This window comes from Diadema antillarum, unplaced genomic scaffold (genome assembly GCF_040938485.1).
Source record: "Diadema antillarum isolate AM-2024a unplaced genomic scaffold, OU_Dant_1.0 seq00000786_RagTag, whole genome shotgun sequence".
NCBI lineage: Eukaryota > Metazoa > Echinodermata > Echinoidea > Diadematoida > Diadematidae > Diadema > Diadema antillarum.
This window is the reverse complement of record NW_027271674.1, coordinates 249644-267882: the sequence shown is the minus strand read 5'-3', so window position 1 is coordinate 267882 and position 18239 is coordinate 249644. Positions and strand designations below refer to the sequence as shown.

Here is an 18239-nt window from a genome sequence, read left to right as displayed (position 1 = left end):
TACCCCAATTTTACTATTACTATAGAAAGAAGAGCAACACATAATGAAGCATATTAAGCACAGCAGTATTTGTCATATAAGACTTTTGTTTATTCCGTTTCTGCCATAATATCACTTACAATATGGTCGGTAGACTCGGACTGAGCCGCCAAGGTCGGTCAGTTCCGCTTTCTCGTTGGCTCGATATCAGGGTTAGACCGTTTCCAAACCCTGTCAGATATCAAAACAAGATTATCACTTTGCAATATGGGGTGGACGTTCCTTCTTGTCTACGCAATGTTACCACTGTTACCACATGGTTAAAAGGGGAGACTAGAAGGGAAGTCCCCTGCCTATAAACGAGCGACCAATTGGAGGTCAGTCACATTTATGCCTCGATCATGATACCCACCCACGCGCGACATCCGTTAGGTCCAACTGGTCCTGAAATCATAGTCTTAGAAATAAATGATAAAACTGTAACTTTCCTTCACCAGAGAATGATAGCAACTCGTCGGACACTGAGCTCCCAAACATTGACGGACTTTGAGGCTTTGATGATAGAGTTTGTGAAGATGAGGTGTGTCTTGATCCTTTTCTTCTCTCTAGCTGTGGGAGCATATTCGGTGGCTACCATGACAACACCGCCTCCTGCAGAAGGTAAGTCATCCTTAATTCAATTATACGCTTTTAACTACTTTTTAATTCGCTTTTTTTTCTAATTTCTTCTAAACAAATCTGTTCCATTCTTATCGGTAGTTCTCATTCATGTGCCAATGTAGCTGTACGCCTCTTATCTTTCGGAATGCATACACTGTGTAGATGTGTTATTTTGCCTGACTATTTTTAGATAACCTTATGTTATGTTTCTTTTCCTCATAAGTTTTTCCAAAAATATATATATATATATTTTACGCAATTCATAATCAGCCTAAATACACTCTCTCAATTTCCAGCTAAAGCACATAGGGTACCAAAGTCTACAGCATATAACATTTTATTTTGACTTAAAAGGTGAAATCACAGATGCTGAAAAAAAAATATTAAAAAGGCAACCTTTTCTAAAGAAACTGAATCTATCAAGGATTCAAACTAATCGATCTAATCAAACTTTTCTTTAATGGGTGAATAAATCACAGTGTACATGATTACGTGACAAACCCAACAATGGATGATTTTTACTCGCCATAACTAGTATTGAGTAGCGCTGGCGGAGAGGAAGAGAGAGAGAGAGAGAGAGAGAGAGAGAGAGAGAGAGGTGGTAGGAACAGGAAGGTGTGAGAAGAAACAAGTTCACATGACTGTCAGATAAACAGCGGACATTAGTCGGGCAATGGTATCGCTACACGCAGAAACGCTGACTGATGAAACAAGAATTATAGCTATATCAACAAGTATGACAGTTAATTTGGTAGAAATGCCAAAGCACTGGCAGTGGAATTGATGTCAACGCCCCTCATTTTCAGATTACAAAATCAGCACCAAGAACTCCTCTCTTTTTGTTCTATGTGTCAATGATTTTTTTTCTTCTATTTCCAGATTAGAAGGTTGACTTTAAGGATCTAGTAGGCCTACTACATTCAACCCCTTTGAATTGATTTGTGTAAACATAATCTGATCTTCATTAGTCGGACAATGGTATCGCAACAATAGTATCGCAACAATTTTCTTGTTTCTTATCATTCCCAATATACCTTAAGAAAGGATGTCAATAGTTAATGACTAAGATTCACATGCCAAAGTTCGTAAGTTGATTTATTTTATTTATTTATTCACGTTTTCTTTAAAAATACAGGGTAAGTCTCATTCAAGCCAGAGGCCTGCTTTTCAAGAGAGCCCTGTAATTGTACAGATACATTTTGCATATTATGATAAAATCATACAGGGAAATAGAAGATAATACAACAAATGACAATTCAAAATACAAAAGATTAAGGAAATAGACATAGTCAAATCCTTACATATACACACAAGCGCATATACTCATGCGCGCATGCACATCATACACACACGCAGACACACAGACACGCAAACGCACACACACACACACAGACATGCATACGGACACAGACACATCTGTCTTTAGAAGATCCATGATAACGATTGGAATCCGAAGTCACGTAATCATGTCAGGATTTTATGTCGACTTTCATTCATTATATAGTCTGGTAGGAATGGGGGGTCCCCATGCACCCCCCGAACACATTTTTTTAACTTACTTTTTTGTAACCCTTAGGGTGTCTAGTTAATGATCTTTTTTGTTCCCAAGAAAAAATCGTGTCCCATGGGGGTCATTGGCGGCCATCTTGGCAGCCATCTTGGATTTTCAGGGAAAATCATTATCTTCCATAACTTTTGAACTACACAGCATAAAATTATAAATAAAGCATTTCTTCAGGGTAAACGTGACACGAGGAATCGATTGCAATGGTTATTTACGTGATTAAAACAAGTCTGAAACAAGAAAAGCCTAAAAATATGCAAATTTCGGTGTCATTTTCACCGAAAAATACCTAAATAGTTTAACTTTTGAATTACACAACATACAGGGACAAATAAAACAGTAATTCAGAGTTAATATGGCATGAGGAATCGTTTGAGAGAGTTATTTACATGATTAAAGCAAGTTACATACAAGAAAAGTCCAAACATGCGAGGAAAACCAGTGTCGTTTACCCTAGAAATATTCCCAAGTGAATACAATCTCATATCTCCTAAGAGTAAACTAACCTCTTTTTCTTAACAGTCTGGTAGGAATGGGGGGTGGGGGTCCCATGCACCCTCCTTTTTGTATCCCTTAGGGTGTCTATTTGATTCTTTTTGTCTCCAAGTGAAAATCGTGTCACATGGGGGGTCATTGGCAGCCATCTTGGATTTGCGAGGAAAATCATTAATTTCTATAACTTTCTATAAGTTTCCAACATACAAGGACAAATAAATAATTTCTCCAGGGTAAATTTGGCATGAGGAATCGATTGACATTGTTATCTACATAATTAAAACAATTATGATACATGAAAAATCCAAACATGCGAATAAAACAACAGTGTTATTTGCTCTGCCCAAATAGTCCATATACATACATGACAATTATATACCTCATATGATTGACTAACCACTAAAGTCTAGGAATGGGGGATCCTCATGCACCCTAAATTTTTGTATCCCTTCAAGGTGTCTATTAGATGATGATTTTTTTTTCCAAGTAATAATCGTGTCGGAGGGGGGGGGGGGGGAGTCATTGGCGGCCATTTTTGATTTGAGAGGAAAATCAGTAAATTCTGTAACTTCAGGGTAACTGTGTCATAAGGAATCGATTGAGATGGTTATTTTTATGATTAAAGCAAGTTTGATACAAAAAGTCCAAAATACGAAAAATTTGGTGTCATTTAGGCCTACACCGTAGAGTACCCAAAATCCGTATACATACATGACAAACTACTTCACAAAAGTGACTTGGCACTTTGTCTTTAGATCATAGCTCAAATATGGTGTTTTGTTTATAAAAAAAATATGCAACATGCAACTCCAAGCATTTTGACGTCTCACTTGTTGAAATCAAATGAAAAATGTAAGCACGATGGCAATTGATATGCAGATACCCCTAAAAAAGCAGATCGAAAGAGGTCAACATACAAATTTTGACCACATGTGAAAGTGACTAATCGACAAAATTCAAACCTAAAATGTAATTGAACACTTTTTGAGTGCATCTTCTATTTCATATAATTTTGTATTTGAAGAGTTTGAGTAAGTGTAATTTCATAAAGGAAATCACTGTACCAAAATGCTCTGTCGGTTTCACCAATTTAGGTGTCATATTGTTATCATTAAACTTATTTAAGATTAAGTTAAAAATGGTTCATTCAAACGTATTTGTTTAAAGCCTTCCTGTCTGAAAATAAACATATGAAAATCACTTGACAGTCAGAAATCCACTCTCTCTCTATGACTTTAATTTGTCTAACATATTCTTAATTCTCATCCTATGCAATTATACAAACCACAGATTCGGTAAGCGATAATATGTTAGCTTTGGGTTTTACACTTTTGGTAATTTACAGTCATCATCAAAACGATCATTGTAATCAATGTCTGGCTCCTCCTCTTCATCCTCCTCTGTCTACGGAGTAACTTTCTGAAGCAAGTCAATGAGGGAAGTGGGAAGGATAGGGCCACTTGACCACACCGGATCCATGATACCGAAGGCTGTCTTATGCCACCTTTGTCCAGGATTAAAGCGGTAGCGCACCAGAAGATTGGCTAGTCAGATCGCTTGAAGATGGCAAGGTGGTACCCATGGTTCACACATTGAAAGTGTGAAATAAGGTTGCCTCTGCCAGGTGGGAGCAAGGAGAAATCCACCTTGGATTTGGTCATCAGTTGCTCGCCCTCTCCCACCATCTGTTTCAGCATGATGCTGCGAACGCCATTATGATAGACTTCTCCCGGACCTCGCTATACATTTTAGGCATGTGAATGCTTCAATGTCATCTGTCACCTCTGGCTCCACAGACCACCCATCACCAAGAATTGTGAGGAAAAAACACTCAACTTGGCATATTGTAAAGTCATATTCTAATATTTTAGTAGTGTTTATTATGATATAATACTGAGCAACTTATTAGATTTCAGTAAAATACTTCTGAAATCACGAAATCAAACAACTCTCACCTGAATGCTATGTTATATGGGGTGGCTTTTGTTGATTCTTTAGGGGTCCAACTTTTCCCAACCCATTAAGGCACTTTAATTGTTACATCTTCCCCGGTAGTCCAGGTATTTTGGTATACAGTATAATGAGCTCCCGTTGATTCTATATAAATGCAAGTTAATTGACATTGACAACCTGGCAATACGTGACAGTCCGTTTAATAAGAAAGATACTACATTGTAGAATGGATTAAGCAAGGACCAAGGGGATCAAGGAAATGTGTGTCTGGATCCCTCACCAAAGCTACCTTGTACCTAAGTTTAGCAGCGCACTTGAGGTAGAGCACGACCCTGGTGTCCGTCTTCTTATACTGGTTAGACAGTCACTCATGGATACCGCGCCATTGTCTCTTGGAACATATCAGTGTGTAAACAAAAGGAATGTAACAGAAATCACATTCTCTGAAGCTTAAGTGATTCCTGTTACATTCTTTTTGTTCACCTAATTATTCATCCCAGGAGACAATAAGCTCTATCCACGAGCTGCCGTCTAACCAGGAGAAGGACACCAGGGTAGCGCTCTACCTCGAGTATTCCACTATTAAGCTTGGGTACAAAGCAGCTGTGGTAAGGATACCAGACAGAGACATTTTCTGGATCTTCTTGCACCATGCTCACTCCGTCACCCTCACTCTCCTCCTTGATAAATGGACTGTCGAGCATTGCCAGATTGTGAATGTCGTTGAACTGGCATACTGAATCAAAGGGAGCGGGCTACTGTACCACAATACTTGGACGACATGTGTTTACAGGGGAAGATGTAACAAGTGCCTTCAAGAGTAGGGGCGAAGTCGGACCCCTAAAGAATCTACAAAGCCACCCCATGTACCATACAGCATTCAGGAGAGAGTAGTATGACATTATAATCTATGCAATATTTTACTGAAATGTGGTAAATTGTTCAATATTACATTATAATGAACACTGCAGAAATCTTACAACATGACTTTGAAATGTGCCAATGTTTTTTGTCCCCCACTTAAACCTTGGAGATGGGTGGTCTGTAGAGCCAATAAGAGGTGACAGAAGACATTGGAGCATTCACATGCCTAATGTATGACCACAAGAGGTGGAGAAGTCTATTTACAGCAGCATCATCCAAAGCAGATGATGGGAGAGGGCGAACAAATGACTACAAACTCCAATGTGGATTTCTTCATGCTCATATACACCTTGCAGTGACAACCTTATTCCACACATTAAATGTGTGACCCGTCGCCTTGCCATCTTAAAGAGAGCTGACCAACCAATCTTCTGGTGCTCTGTTTATGACTCCTTTGATTCTGGACAAGGATGGCAGAAGGTAGCCTTTGTTATGATGGAGCCAGTGTGGTCAAGTGGCCCTATCTTTCCGACTTCCCTCACTGACTTGCTTCAGAAAATTACTGAGGAAATGAAGGAGGATGAAGAAGAGGACCCAGACATTGATTACAATGATCGTTTTGATGATGACTACCGGTATAGAAATTAAAGAAGTGTGAAATGAAAACCTGATATATTGCATAACCGCTTCTGTGGTTTGTACAGTTACACAGGGTGAGCATTCAGAATACTTTTTAAGAAAAGTGAAGTCATATTGTGTTACTTTATATTTTTTCAATATACGTTAATTCCATACTTCATGAAAAGCATATACACATGTCGCAAACGTTGAAATATATAGATGATGACTGGCGGCGGAGGGAACATACCCAATGTTCCACCCGAAGGGTTTGAAATGCTATTGAGGGAGGTTATAAGTGCGCTGCGGTCCTAGGCCTTAATTCTGTCATTTGTCACGTGGAAATGTTTTCCCATGGGAGAACATTACAAGAATGTTCGCCCATGGGCCAACATAACGAATGTACTTCCATCACGTGACTGTGTTCAGCCAATCACTAATCGGTATGTGACTAACCCTTTCAAAATATCATTATGTCTTTTGATAATAGCTTGAATATTGCGTCTTATATCAGACAACTTGTAACAGAATTCGAAAGGAAACTTAATTCCAATCAATGTGAACTTGAATTGAATGCATACAGGATGTAAGCACAAAAGCGATTCACATGCAAATATTTCTAAATTAAAGTAGCAGCAATCCACATTGATATACAGTCCCTATTCACAGGCTAGATTTCCGGCTGTCAAATGAAATGTTTCTCTTTTTGTTTTCGGACAATAAACTTTAAGCAAATACATTTGAATGAACTGCTTTTTTAACTTGAGAATAAATGAAACCATTTTGGCATCTAAAATTTTTTAATCGGCTCGACATTTTGACACAGTGATTGTTTCCTTGAATATATCCCAACTCAAACTCGTTTTAAATATAAAATGAAACGAAATTGAACGTGCACAAAGAGTGTTAAATTTCAGTTCAAGTTTTATCTTTGTCAATTAGTCACTTTTAAGTGTTGTGATCAACATTATTCTCATGTGTCACCTCTTTTTAAGGGTATTTGCATATGAATTACCACAGTGCTTACATTCTTATTCTATTTCACAAAGTGAGGGGTGACAATGCTTGAAATTAATTTTCTCTTCAGATTCTATTTAATGTTTTTGATACAAAACAAAAAAGGCCTATTTGGGCAATGATCTAAAGACAGAGTTGTTAGTCACTTTTGTGAGGTATGCAATTTGTCATGTATGTAGCATGAAATATTTGGGCCATTTCCAGAGTAACAGCACTTAATTTTTCAGTTTTGGGACATTTCTTGTGTCAAATTTGCTTTCATTATGTAAGTGACAATCTCAATTGATTCCTCATGCTGTGTTTCGTCTGAAGAAATGTTTTATTTGTCCCTGTATGTTGTGTATAGTTCAAAAGTTGAACTATTTGGGTACTTTTCAGTGTAACTGATACAGAATTTATTATATTTGGGACTTTTCTTGTATCGAGCATTTTTTAATCATGTAAATAACCATCTCAATCGATTTCTCATGTCACATATACCCTGAAAGAATGTTTTATTTTTCCTTGCATGTTGGAAACTTCAAAAGTTATAGAAACTAATGATTTTCCTCGCAAATCCAAGATGGCTGCCAATGACCCCCATGTGACACGATTTTCACTTGGAGACAAAAAAAAATCAAATAGGCACCCTAAGGGATACAAAAATGAGGGTGCACGGGACCCCCCCCCCCTTTCCTACCAGACTGTTAAGAAAAAGAGGTAAGTTTACTCTTAGGAGGTATGAGATTGTCATGTATATATGTATATAGACTACTTGGGAATATTTCTAGAGTAAACAACACTGGTTTTCCTCGCATGTTTGGACTTTTCTTGTATGAAGCTTGCTTTAATCATGTAAATAACTCTCTCAAACGATTCCTCATGCCGTATTAACTCTGAATTACTGTTTTATTTGTCCCTGTATGTTGTGTAATTCAAAAGTTAAACTAATTGGGTAGTTTTCGGTGAAAATGACACCGAAATTTGCATGTTTTTAGGCTTTGCTTGTTTCAGACTTGCTTTAATCATGTAAATAACCATTGCAATCGATTCCTCGTGTCATGTTTACCCTGCAGAAATGCTTTATTTATAATTATATGCTGTGTAGTTCAAAAGTTATGGAAGATAATGATTTTCCCTGAAAATCCAAGATGGCTGCCAAGATGGCCGCCAATGACCCCCATGGGACACGATTTTTTCTTGGGAACAAAAAAATTCATTAACTAGACACCCTAAGGGTTACAAAAAAGTAAGTTAAAAAAAATGTGTTCGGGGGGTGCATGGGGACCCCCCATTCCTACCAGACTAATATTAGGTGTTAGAAGGCTTAACGGTGCATAGCGTATTCTTTCTTGGGTAGAAGAAAACGGGAAGAACATGCTTGCCGAAACGTCGGGAGTGTGCGTTGTTGCGACACGGATTGTCGCCCCTACACGGACTGTCGCCCCCTGCTCGGGGCGACAATCCGTGACGGGCGTTGGCGGCACGGATTGTCGCCCCCGTCACGGATTGTCGTCTGGCGACAATCCGTGACGAGGGCTGGCGGCACGGATTGTCGCCCGCCCTCGAAGCACATTTTGCTGGGTAATATCATATAATGATATCGTTCTGGACATAGTCATTGAAATACTAACACATAACTTACATGGCTACATCCATGCAAACATGCCATGTAAAAAGTCATGGTGAGGTTTCAAGGAAGTGTGTATGTGCGCGTGCACATGATAATCTAGTGTCCGTTTGTGCGTGTGTGTGTGTGTGTGTGTGTGTGTGTGTGTGTGTGTGTGTGTGTATGATGGAAGAATGTGTTTATTATGTCAGCTTTTTGCGTATGTGTTTTTTAGCTGCGCGTGGGGAGGGTACCTAGTAAGCTGTTGCTGGCATAAACGTTCATATTGATTTTATTAGCAGCTTTACACATGACTTTGATGAGTTTGTTTGGCGGATTTGTATATGAATTCGGAGTGGAGCTTGCGTGCGGGCGGATGTTGCTTTTCTGCATACGGTCTATTATGTCTTATTTATCAACATTGGGAAGTCGTTTCATCAGGATGGAATGTGGTATCGGTTCGGGTGTGCGTGTGTATGTGGGGAGGGGGTTACATTTCGTTATTGCAAAAGTTCGTTATTCTGAAGGCTCCTTAGTCCGAAGGTTCTTGATTCCGAAGGTTCGTTATTTCGAATTTCATTTTTGGATCAACGAACCTCTAGGTATAGGGAATTGTGTGTTTCGGATAAATGAAGCCTCGGAAAAAAAACGAAACTTCGGAATAACGAACCTTCGTGTGCGTGTGTGTGTGTGTGTGTGTGTGTGTGTGTATGTATGTATGTATGTGGGTTGGTGAATGTGGGTGTGGGATGATTTAGGTTTGGGTTAATCAGGGGTTGGTGGGTTGGGGATTGGATTTGAAGAAGGATAGTTATAAATGGTATGACAGATGTTGGTCGGATTTAATATTTAGGATAGATGTAGGCCCTAGATTTGTTTCGGTTGGGGGGGGGGGGGTGGTCGGGTTTTTTTATGACTGATTTCATTCTAGATTTGTGTAATGTATTTGTGTGTGTGTGTGTTTTTTTTTTTATGTATATGCCCTTGTAAGTAAGATGGTGTTACATGATCCAAACCAATATATTCAAGGAATATAGGGTTGGTAGGGCCCTACATGTCAAAACTTTCTCGTGAAGAAATTATTAGTAGGGTTGGTCTATAATCGAGTTATCTATGTTGAAGTGAGATTATTAAGTAGTATAAATTGACAAATGGATTTGTTTGTGTTTCGAATTGCCATTTGTAACTTTTTTGTTCATGAAACACCCAGAATGGGTCGATTTATGAATGATTGGAATGACATCAATAAATATCAAGGGAAAAAAAGTGTTGAGTTGGTTTATTTGCATTATGAGGATTTGTTTGAGTGTTTGTTGGTGTTTGTTTGTATTACGTATGTATATAGCGGTGTGCGATGGCAGTTCGTTTGTGCTAAAATCAACTAAGGATTGACAAATTATTTACTGCGTGTGGAAATTATTCGCTCATGCATAAAGCATCTATCAAACCTATTCTGGGACAAAGAATAGTGGTATGGACGTTGTAGTTAAGACTGATGGAAGAAAATGACTGCAGTGAAAAATGAACAAAGACAGATAACATTTGGGGAGGGTACCTCCCTCGTATGTATTTTCTCTCGGCCTCTCTCTCGCCTAGCCCGCCTCACCGCTGATATTGGTTGACACACCCATACTATTTTTAGATCAACGCTGGTGTGAACTCTTTAAACACGAGCTCATACACGCTGAAGGCATTTTCATTGCCACAGTAGTGCCTGCTGCTCAAACAAGTTTGTTCGCACAAATATCAAAACATTACGGAGCCCGCCAGGTGACAGGAGGAAAAAAAAACCCTGCATGGATTACTGCGTTCCCTCGCAATAATCCATGCAGATTTTTTTTCCCCTCATGTCACCTGGCGGCCTCCGCAAAACACAAACACAAACAGACACACGTAGGCATACAGGCACACGTACAAACACAGACGAACAAACCACTACCACTATACAACCACCACACATGCACAGTTTCTACATATTGTATTATCATACTCCAAACACACACACACACACACACACACACACACACACACACACACACACACACACACACACACACACGTACGCATAACTTACCAGTCATACCCAACCCATCAAAGCTTAACACCGGAGGAACCACCCCGAGCCCTGGGCGACAATCCGTGTCGCAACAAATTTTTTGCCATCACGGATTGTCGCCTTCGAGGTCCAAAATTGGGAACTGCACAAGCGTCACGGATTGTCGCCAGACGACAATCCGTGACGGGGGCGACAATCCGTGCCGCCAACCACGTCACGGATTGTCGCCCCGAGCCGGGGGCGACAATCCGTGCAAGGGCGACAATCCGTGTCGCAACAGTGCATGGTGTGTAGGACGGGCCACATACATACCCTGGAAAGAATACGTGGTGCACCGTTAAGCCTTCCACTACCCTATGTTCTACCTCCACGGAAGCCTTCAAAGATTTCATTCATTACAATTTCAATCCATAGATGGCGATATAGAGCAGACAGTGAGAGAAATGTTGCAGGACTTCCGGGAGGAAGTAGCCGAGCTCAGACAAGAGATACAAAGTTTGCAGGTACACTCATCTTCCCCTGGCCTCCTCGCTACCTCTCCCTCTGTCTTTTTCGCCCTCCCTTTCCTTCCTCTTACTCCTCTAAATATCTTTCTGTATACCCGTGCATTTCTGCTATATTTCGGAATTAATCCGAAGGAGACTGTAGAGACATAAATTATTTCCCACACCCACTGAGAGTGATTAAGCTGAAACGCGATTGTAATGATGCATCACTATAGAATCGTGCATGTGTAAATTAATCATTCTTGCCGTGTGAATGCAAACTGATGTCGCGGAGGCTGATTTGAATAGTAAATTGAATCGTCTTTCAAATGACGGTAGGATGTTTAAGAGGAACGGTGGGTGCACATGCCACCCCACCCATGTAGTTAGCTAGGGTGGGGGATGGTAATCTTTCCGCTGTCTTCACCCCTTGTTATGTAAGCTCAAAAAGACTTTAAACACACACACACACACACGCACACACACTCACACACACACACAAACACACACACACACACACACACACACACACACACACAAAATCAATCAAAGTGAAAATGCGTTTTATCTAACATGGGATATTCGAAGATTCGATTACGCAGTATTCACATAATTACCGTGTATATAAAGCAAGTGAGGATGATGTGTCTTCCTCCAGTGGACTTATTTTTCAATGCCAGCGAATAAGAAGTGAATGAGTTATTTTGACCGGGAAAAATATCAATTTGTGAGATAAAACAGATATGCGCGCAATCATTGAAGCAAAATATTTCAGGGAAATAGTGCAATCAACACGTTAATCTTGATTTTTAACAAATGAAATTCATACCTACTCAATCTTAAGACAATTTCTCTACAAGATAACAGCAGCCATAAGTCATTCGTGTTGAACGCGTATTAACATTACAATATTAGCTGGCTAAGTTGCCAGTCATCTCTAGTCGGAATATTTGTACAAGTAAGAAATAAAAGAAAAATAATTAAGTTAAACACATATGCATATGAAGCATATATATACTATATAAGTACATTATAATAAACTAGGTGTTACAGAAAAATATTTAGATTTTCTATTAAAAAAATATATATATACATACAGTATCAGATAACACTGACATGGATATGAGCAATAGCTATAGAGTGTACAATTTTGTTATAGGTAGTTTAAAAATGATGGCATAAATCAGTTTCATTGAATTCAAGATTTATTTTGAACTCAGATTTCAAATTTAGCTCTGTTTTCAACCCTTTTTTTTTTTTTTGCACACGGGTCAATTGGTGTGTGTGGCCAACACCCGGACAATGGTCCTGAAGAATAGCCAGGATTTAAATGCTCTATTACATACATGAGAAATTCAACTGTCACTGCAGTCTTTATTCATCCTGAAATGTATTGCATACAAGCACATCAAAACATGCGTTTATTTTTTTTTTCATGTGAATGCACTTTAGCCTTTTAATACCATGAATTCAGTCTATCAGTGCCCATAGGGCAATCCATCATGAATTATTAACCCAGCATTCATGTGCCTTGGAGCAAGAGTCCAGAAGCCTAGTCAGCAGATTGATAATCTCTTGATTAATTTTGCATTAGTCATCGAGAGACGGACAGGGTGAACAGTTGTTGCAGTCATCCGAGCTGACCGTTTCTTCGTCGCCTGTCGACGGTGTTCTCAGCAGCAAACTTCGGAGTCGACGAAATGTGGACAGCTCCCGCTCTGTACAGTATACGTCCAATGATTCTCATGGTGCCAACGGTGAGGGCAGTACAGCAGACGCAGGGAATCATTGAATGCAGACTCCCACACCCTTTAGTACTATAAGACATTTACTAATAATATCTTGAGACCAAATTGGCCTGAAGTTGTAGTTCTAAAGGGTGTGAGAGTACACTGAGCAGATTGAACTAATGAATCATTATGTTACACACTGTTATAGTCTAGGATCAAGTTGTAAGCATTGACATTTGTTAGTCAACAAGTTAAATTTACATCTTTGGTTTGTTTAAATTTTTTTTTGAACTGTGTGAAGGTAGTATTTTTTTTTACTCAGCCTCATGTATTCTTACTGGATGGATTTGACGCATTATAAGCCATCACTAAGATTAGATATAGATGGGGTTGTTGTTTTTGATAATAACGAATGTCTCGACAGATTTCAAAAATGCATAAACCTTTACTGAATTTTTGGGAATGTGATAACTCTTAAGCAATTTCTCAAATCTTCGAAAGTGGTTCGTGCTAGCAGTGTTATTTGAGTGTCATACGTACGGACATGAGTTTAATACGGACATCGCGTTATGCCGTCCATAAACGGCCTCACAAATAAAGGAAGAGTGGCTAATGGTTTTTGATGGTGGATAAATGTACGTGCTGGTTTGAATGGTATGTAATGGCGGATTATAGTTCATGATGAGGGGCAATTGCAAAATCAATTGTGTCTATAGTTACATGTAGCTATGTTATAGTGGCTTATGAAATAATATATAGTGGTTGCTAATATCATCGTCTGTGCTGGTGGCTAATGGAGTATGAAAGGTTGCTAATGGTTCGTGATATGGAGCAGATGCATATTTATACAATCAATGGACGATGTCCTGTGGTGATGTGGCTAATGATGTATAGTGGTTGCTAATATCATAGTCTGTGCTGGTGGCTAAAGGAATTGTGATGGTTGCTAATGGTACGCAATCGTGGTCAGTGATATGTCCTGGAACTTCAAAAGTAATTCAAATATACATTTTCATAAACGATTATGGCCCTGATGATAGAGATGTCTAAGAACATTGATTCAGCGAAGGAAAGGATGTATTTAACGTGTAAAATTGTCATCAAAGGTTTCACAATACGATGGCGGCCTTCCATAGTCCCCATCACATACCATTTTAAACCATCGCATGCCATTAGGCACCATATACCATTTTGTTCTACTTCAAGCATTGACCAGTAATCCTTACATTAAAGATATCTTCATTTTCCATACGTTTCGTTTTTCAAACTTCATAGTTTATTCATTTCTTTGTACTTTTTTGTGGATGGGAAGCAGCCTCTGTCATTCACATAGTGCATTCTCATTTATATCTTCGATGACAGGAGGAGTTGTCTACACCCACTGGGGACGACCGAATTGTTCGGATGGAGCAGAACTCATCTACAGTGGTAATTTCCCAAAGTGATCACAAATGTATCAATTTCCCGACAAAATCTTGTTGATAATCACATAATTAAGAACTGTTCCTGATAAAGGGGACCTTTTAAGTCCTCTTCTATCCCTCATCTCCTTGCTCCATCCTCATATTTTCTTCTTTTTGCGCTTTTATTCTCTTTTTTCTTTTCTCCCTTCTTTTTGCTTTTTCCTCTTTCAGGCTCAGTGGCAGGAGAATATGCGACACACACTGGCAGTGGCTCAAACTACCTGTGTTTGCCTATGGAGCCGATCTATGACGTGTTTGAGACGTCTGCGCACGCCAAACGAGGTCTGCTGTACTCCACAGAATTCGAGACAAACTTGGCGCCGGTTTACCAAGAACTACACGATCTTACGCCATCATGCGCTGTGTGCCGAGCGCCACCAAACCGCTTGTCGAAGCTCATGATACCGGGCCGTAACGTGTGTCCTTCTCAGGAATGGCGGCTGGAGTACAAAGGCTATCTGATGTCGGCACTTTACACACTCAAGAAGACTGAATACATCTGTATGGACAGAAACGCGACGGCCGTGCCAGGGACTATTGGTAACCAAGGCGGTGGCGGCTTGTACATGGTAGAGTCCCGCTGTCTTGTTGGGGGTGGGATGCCATGCGGACCGTACGTAAATGGTTACGAGCTTACCTGTGCGGTCTGCACCATCTGAGGCTAGACGGCCTACAATGAAAGGCGTATTTACGCACCCACATGCATTATTTACGTATACTATTATGCATTCATATCTTAGAATTAATGACATTAGAATTTATATGCAGAGTAAGTGTAAGAAGCATTTTCTCCTACTAAACACGGCATAAAACGTAGACTTCGAGAGTATAATCTTCTTTTTGTGACGCACAAGCAATATTAGTTGTAACACAATACCTTGTGAATATTTCTAATAAATAAGCAGACAAAGCAACGTAGAGATAGTGAGAGATGAAGAATAGGAGAGAGTAATAAATTCTCATGAGAAGTAGAGGATAGCTCACTTTTATTTGGTATTATTGATTCATGAAAAGACAGGGAGACAGGCTAACAAAGAACAAGGCAGTCTCTATGTAAACAACATTAATATCTGTGTGCGTACAGTGTAATGTCTAGAATACACATGAATACCTTTTCTCTAATGCATTTACATACAACATATTTCTTTCTCTCTCTCTCTCTCTTAAATATGTATATGTATATGTTTATGTATATGTATATGTAATATATACTTATAATATCATATACGTATATATATATATATATATATATGTATGATATTGTTGTGTTTGTTACATGTTGACATGTATCAATAATTTCAAAAAATAAATACATTCCTGTTTTCACAAAGACAGAAAGAGATACTAGGTTTTACAAAAAAAAAAACATTTCCCACTTTTGATCCTTAACAGTTCAAAAACTATACATCAGAAAACACTGACATTGACATGAGCAATACCTGAATAGGGTACAATTTTGTCGGAGGGAAGTTTATAATCAAAGCATGATTCAGTTTCATTAAATTAAACATTGATTTTTCAGTTAGGTTTCAAATTTTGCTCTATTTTCAACCATATGTACTAAACTTTCACGTTGCGCAGAGTGTGTAGTTGACACCCAGACAATGATCCTGGACAATGACCAGGATTTGAATGCTCCATTATTTCTTCATGAGGAATTTCATTAAAACGATTTTTTTTTCACAGGTAGTCTTTATTCACTCTGAAATGTGGTGTATGCCGCACGTGGAAACATGTGCTTACTTATGTGCTTACTTTTTGCATGTGGATGCATTTCACCCTTTGCCATGAATTCAGACTAGCAGTGCCCAGGGCAATTCATCATGAATAATTAGTAAAGCATTCATGTGCCTTCGAGCAGAGCTCTGAGCAGGTGGTATCCATGTCCATTGTTCAGGGTCATTGTAAATACACACTCACACACACATCAGCAGTTCCTGTATAAAGTTCAGGTCTTGTACAGAGGGTTAAAATTTGACCAAAATCTGGAACCTAACTTTGAAATTAATCATGGATTTTTAAGAAACTGATATAGGTTTTCATATTCAAATCACCTCCAACTAAATTGTACACTATTTAGCTATTACTTTTATGGATAAAAATTTATATCTGATACATAGTTTTCGAAATATTGAGGATCAAAAGTGGGAAGTTTTTTTTTTCGTCACACCTAGTAGAATGAGAGAGAGAGAGAGAGAGAAAAAAAAGAGAGCTGTACGCCTCACTTATGTGAGTGTATAAATTAAATTCACATACTCAGTTTAATGCTTTATGTGTATTTATTTGTTTTCCCGGCCAAATTCGCACTTTTGTCAGTCAAATTCCGCATTACTGCATTCAAATTACCTTTAACCTCATTCTAATTAATACTTTTTTCAATTGAAATTCGTAAACCAAGCACCATCTCGTTATTCGTTCATTCAATTTAGAACAATATAGCCGTGTGATCACGTAGATGCTGCGCTCGTTCATTTAAATTAATTTGGGGGGCATCCAATTTAACATCTTTTGCAGTAATTTAGCACGCATGTTTATGTGTTTGTTCTTTTTTTATTTTTCAATATACAGACATGTAGTTATTGTTTTTATAAGCATCATTACATTTCATATTTTCGAATTCATGTTAGAGATTTTGGCAACAGTTCTATTTTTTCAATGTGCCTATTGAGTCTCCAAGTCTGAACTTATCTCGCCGTTGAGCGCTTTATTCCGAGTGTGTCGGCCAGTTCTAGGGAGTCCAGGTTATGATCTTAATATTCCGATAATTCTTTCTCTGTCTTCTTTAGATATACGTCTGTATTTAACTTGAGCTGTCATGACGGTAAGAATATGAAGTTAATATGTAGTATTAGTACACGTAGGCCTAAAATGGCATGTATGAAAGAAAAGGGACGTCACAGAACAATAAAGTCGAGTTATATGGGGTCAAAAATGTACTTTTACTGCTGAACAGTGGTGTGTGGATGAAACAAAAAGTCACATAGAAATACAAACGTTTAAATGTTCTCACGTTTTCAAAAATAAATATCATGATGTTAATTTGAATGAAAATGTTTAGAATTTGACTGGTAATTCGCGAAATTAAAAGACTCAAAAAACCCTTTTCGGCGAGTGGTGGCGAATTTGAATGAACGTAGCCAATTTGAAAGTTGCTTTTACGAATTCGAAAGCCACATGGGCAAATTTCATTGATCGAAATGCTAAATTGAACGCACAAATTGCAATTTTGAAAGACAGACTGTGCGATACCGAGGGTTTTTGCGTAATTGAATGAACTTTCTATCAAATGGACTGACAAAAGTGTGAAATTGGCCAGAAAAAAAAAACCTATATGATGTATGGTTTTATATATGTATATATATATATATATATATATGTTTATATAAGTGTGAAATTGGCCCGACAAAAACCTATATAATGTATGATTATATATATATATATATATATGGGTCAGAATTTTGAACGATGTACAATTGAGCCAAAACAAGGCAAATTTTAAAAAGTAGGAAATTCTCCAAATTATTTACCTTACCTGAAAGAGTATAACTCAAGCTTTAATATGAACCCAATTATACTGGGATTTTCCCAGAGGAACAAGTTTTTATTCACCGAGGAAGTTAACCATGTCCAGAGCAGCGAACGTCCGTGGGGAATAGTACTGCACTTACATTTGAATACCATTTAACATAGTTTGCAACGATCTGATTCAGTTCAAAATCGTAACGAAATATCTTAAGGGACAGGTGAATGTGTTGGAAGAATATCAA

The 18239-nt window shown here is 38.5% G+C and overlaps 1 protein-coding gene across 1 annotated transcript; it reads left to right on the top strand.

Moving 5' to 3' along the window:
- The first annotated feature begins 472 nt into the window (after positions 1 to 472).
- Positions 473 to 15782, top strand: LOC139739176 (uncharacterized). Its single transcript, XM_071649790.1, has 5 exons — positions 473 to 639; positions 11209 to 11297; positions 12874 to 13036; positions 14372 to 14437; positions 14644 to 15782. The coding sequence occupies exons 1-5, from the start codon at positions 480 to 482 to the stop codon at positions 15129 to 15131; spliced, it is 966 nt and encodes a 321-aa protein (XP_071505891.1). The 5' UTR covers positions 473 to 479; the 3' UTR covers positions 15132 to 15782.
- The last annotated feature ends 2457 nt before the right edge of the window (positions 15783 to 18239 follow it).

Excerpts from the sequence above, each read along its gene's own strand:
- LOC139739176 (XM_071649790.1), top strand. The coding sequence starts at position 480 with ATGATAGCAACTCGTCGGACACTGAGCTCCCAAACATTGACGGACTTT. Across the intron at positions 640-11,208 it reads AACACCGCCTCCTGCAGAAG|ATGGCGATATAGAGCAGACA; the intron begins GTAAGTCATCCT and ends TTCAATCCATAG. Across the intron at positions 11,298-12,873 it reads AAGAGATACAAAGTTTGCAG|TCATCGAGAGACGGACAGGG; the intron begins GTACACTCATCT and ends ATTTTGCATTAG.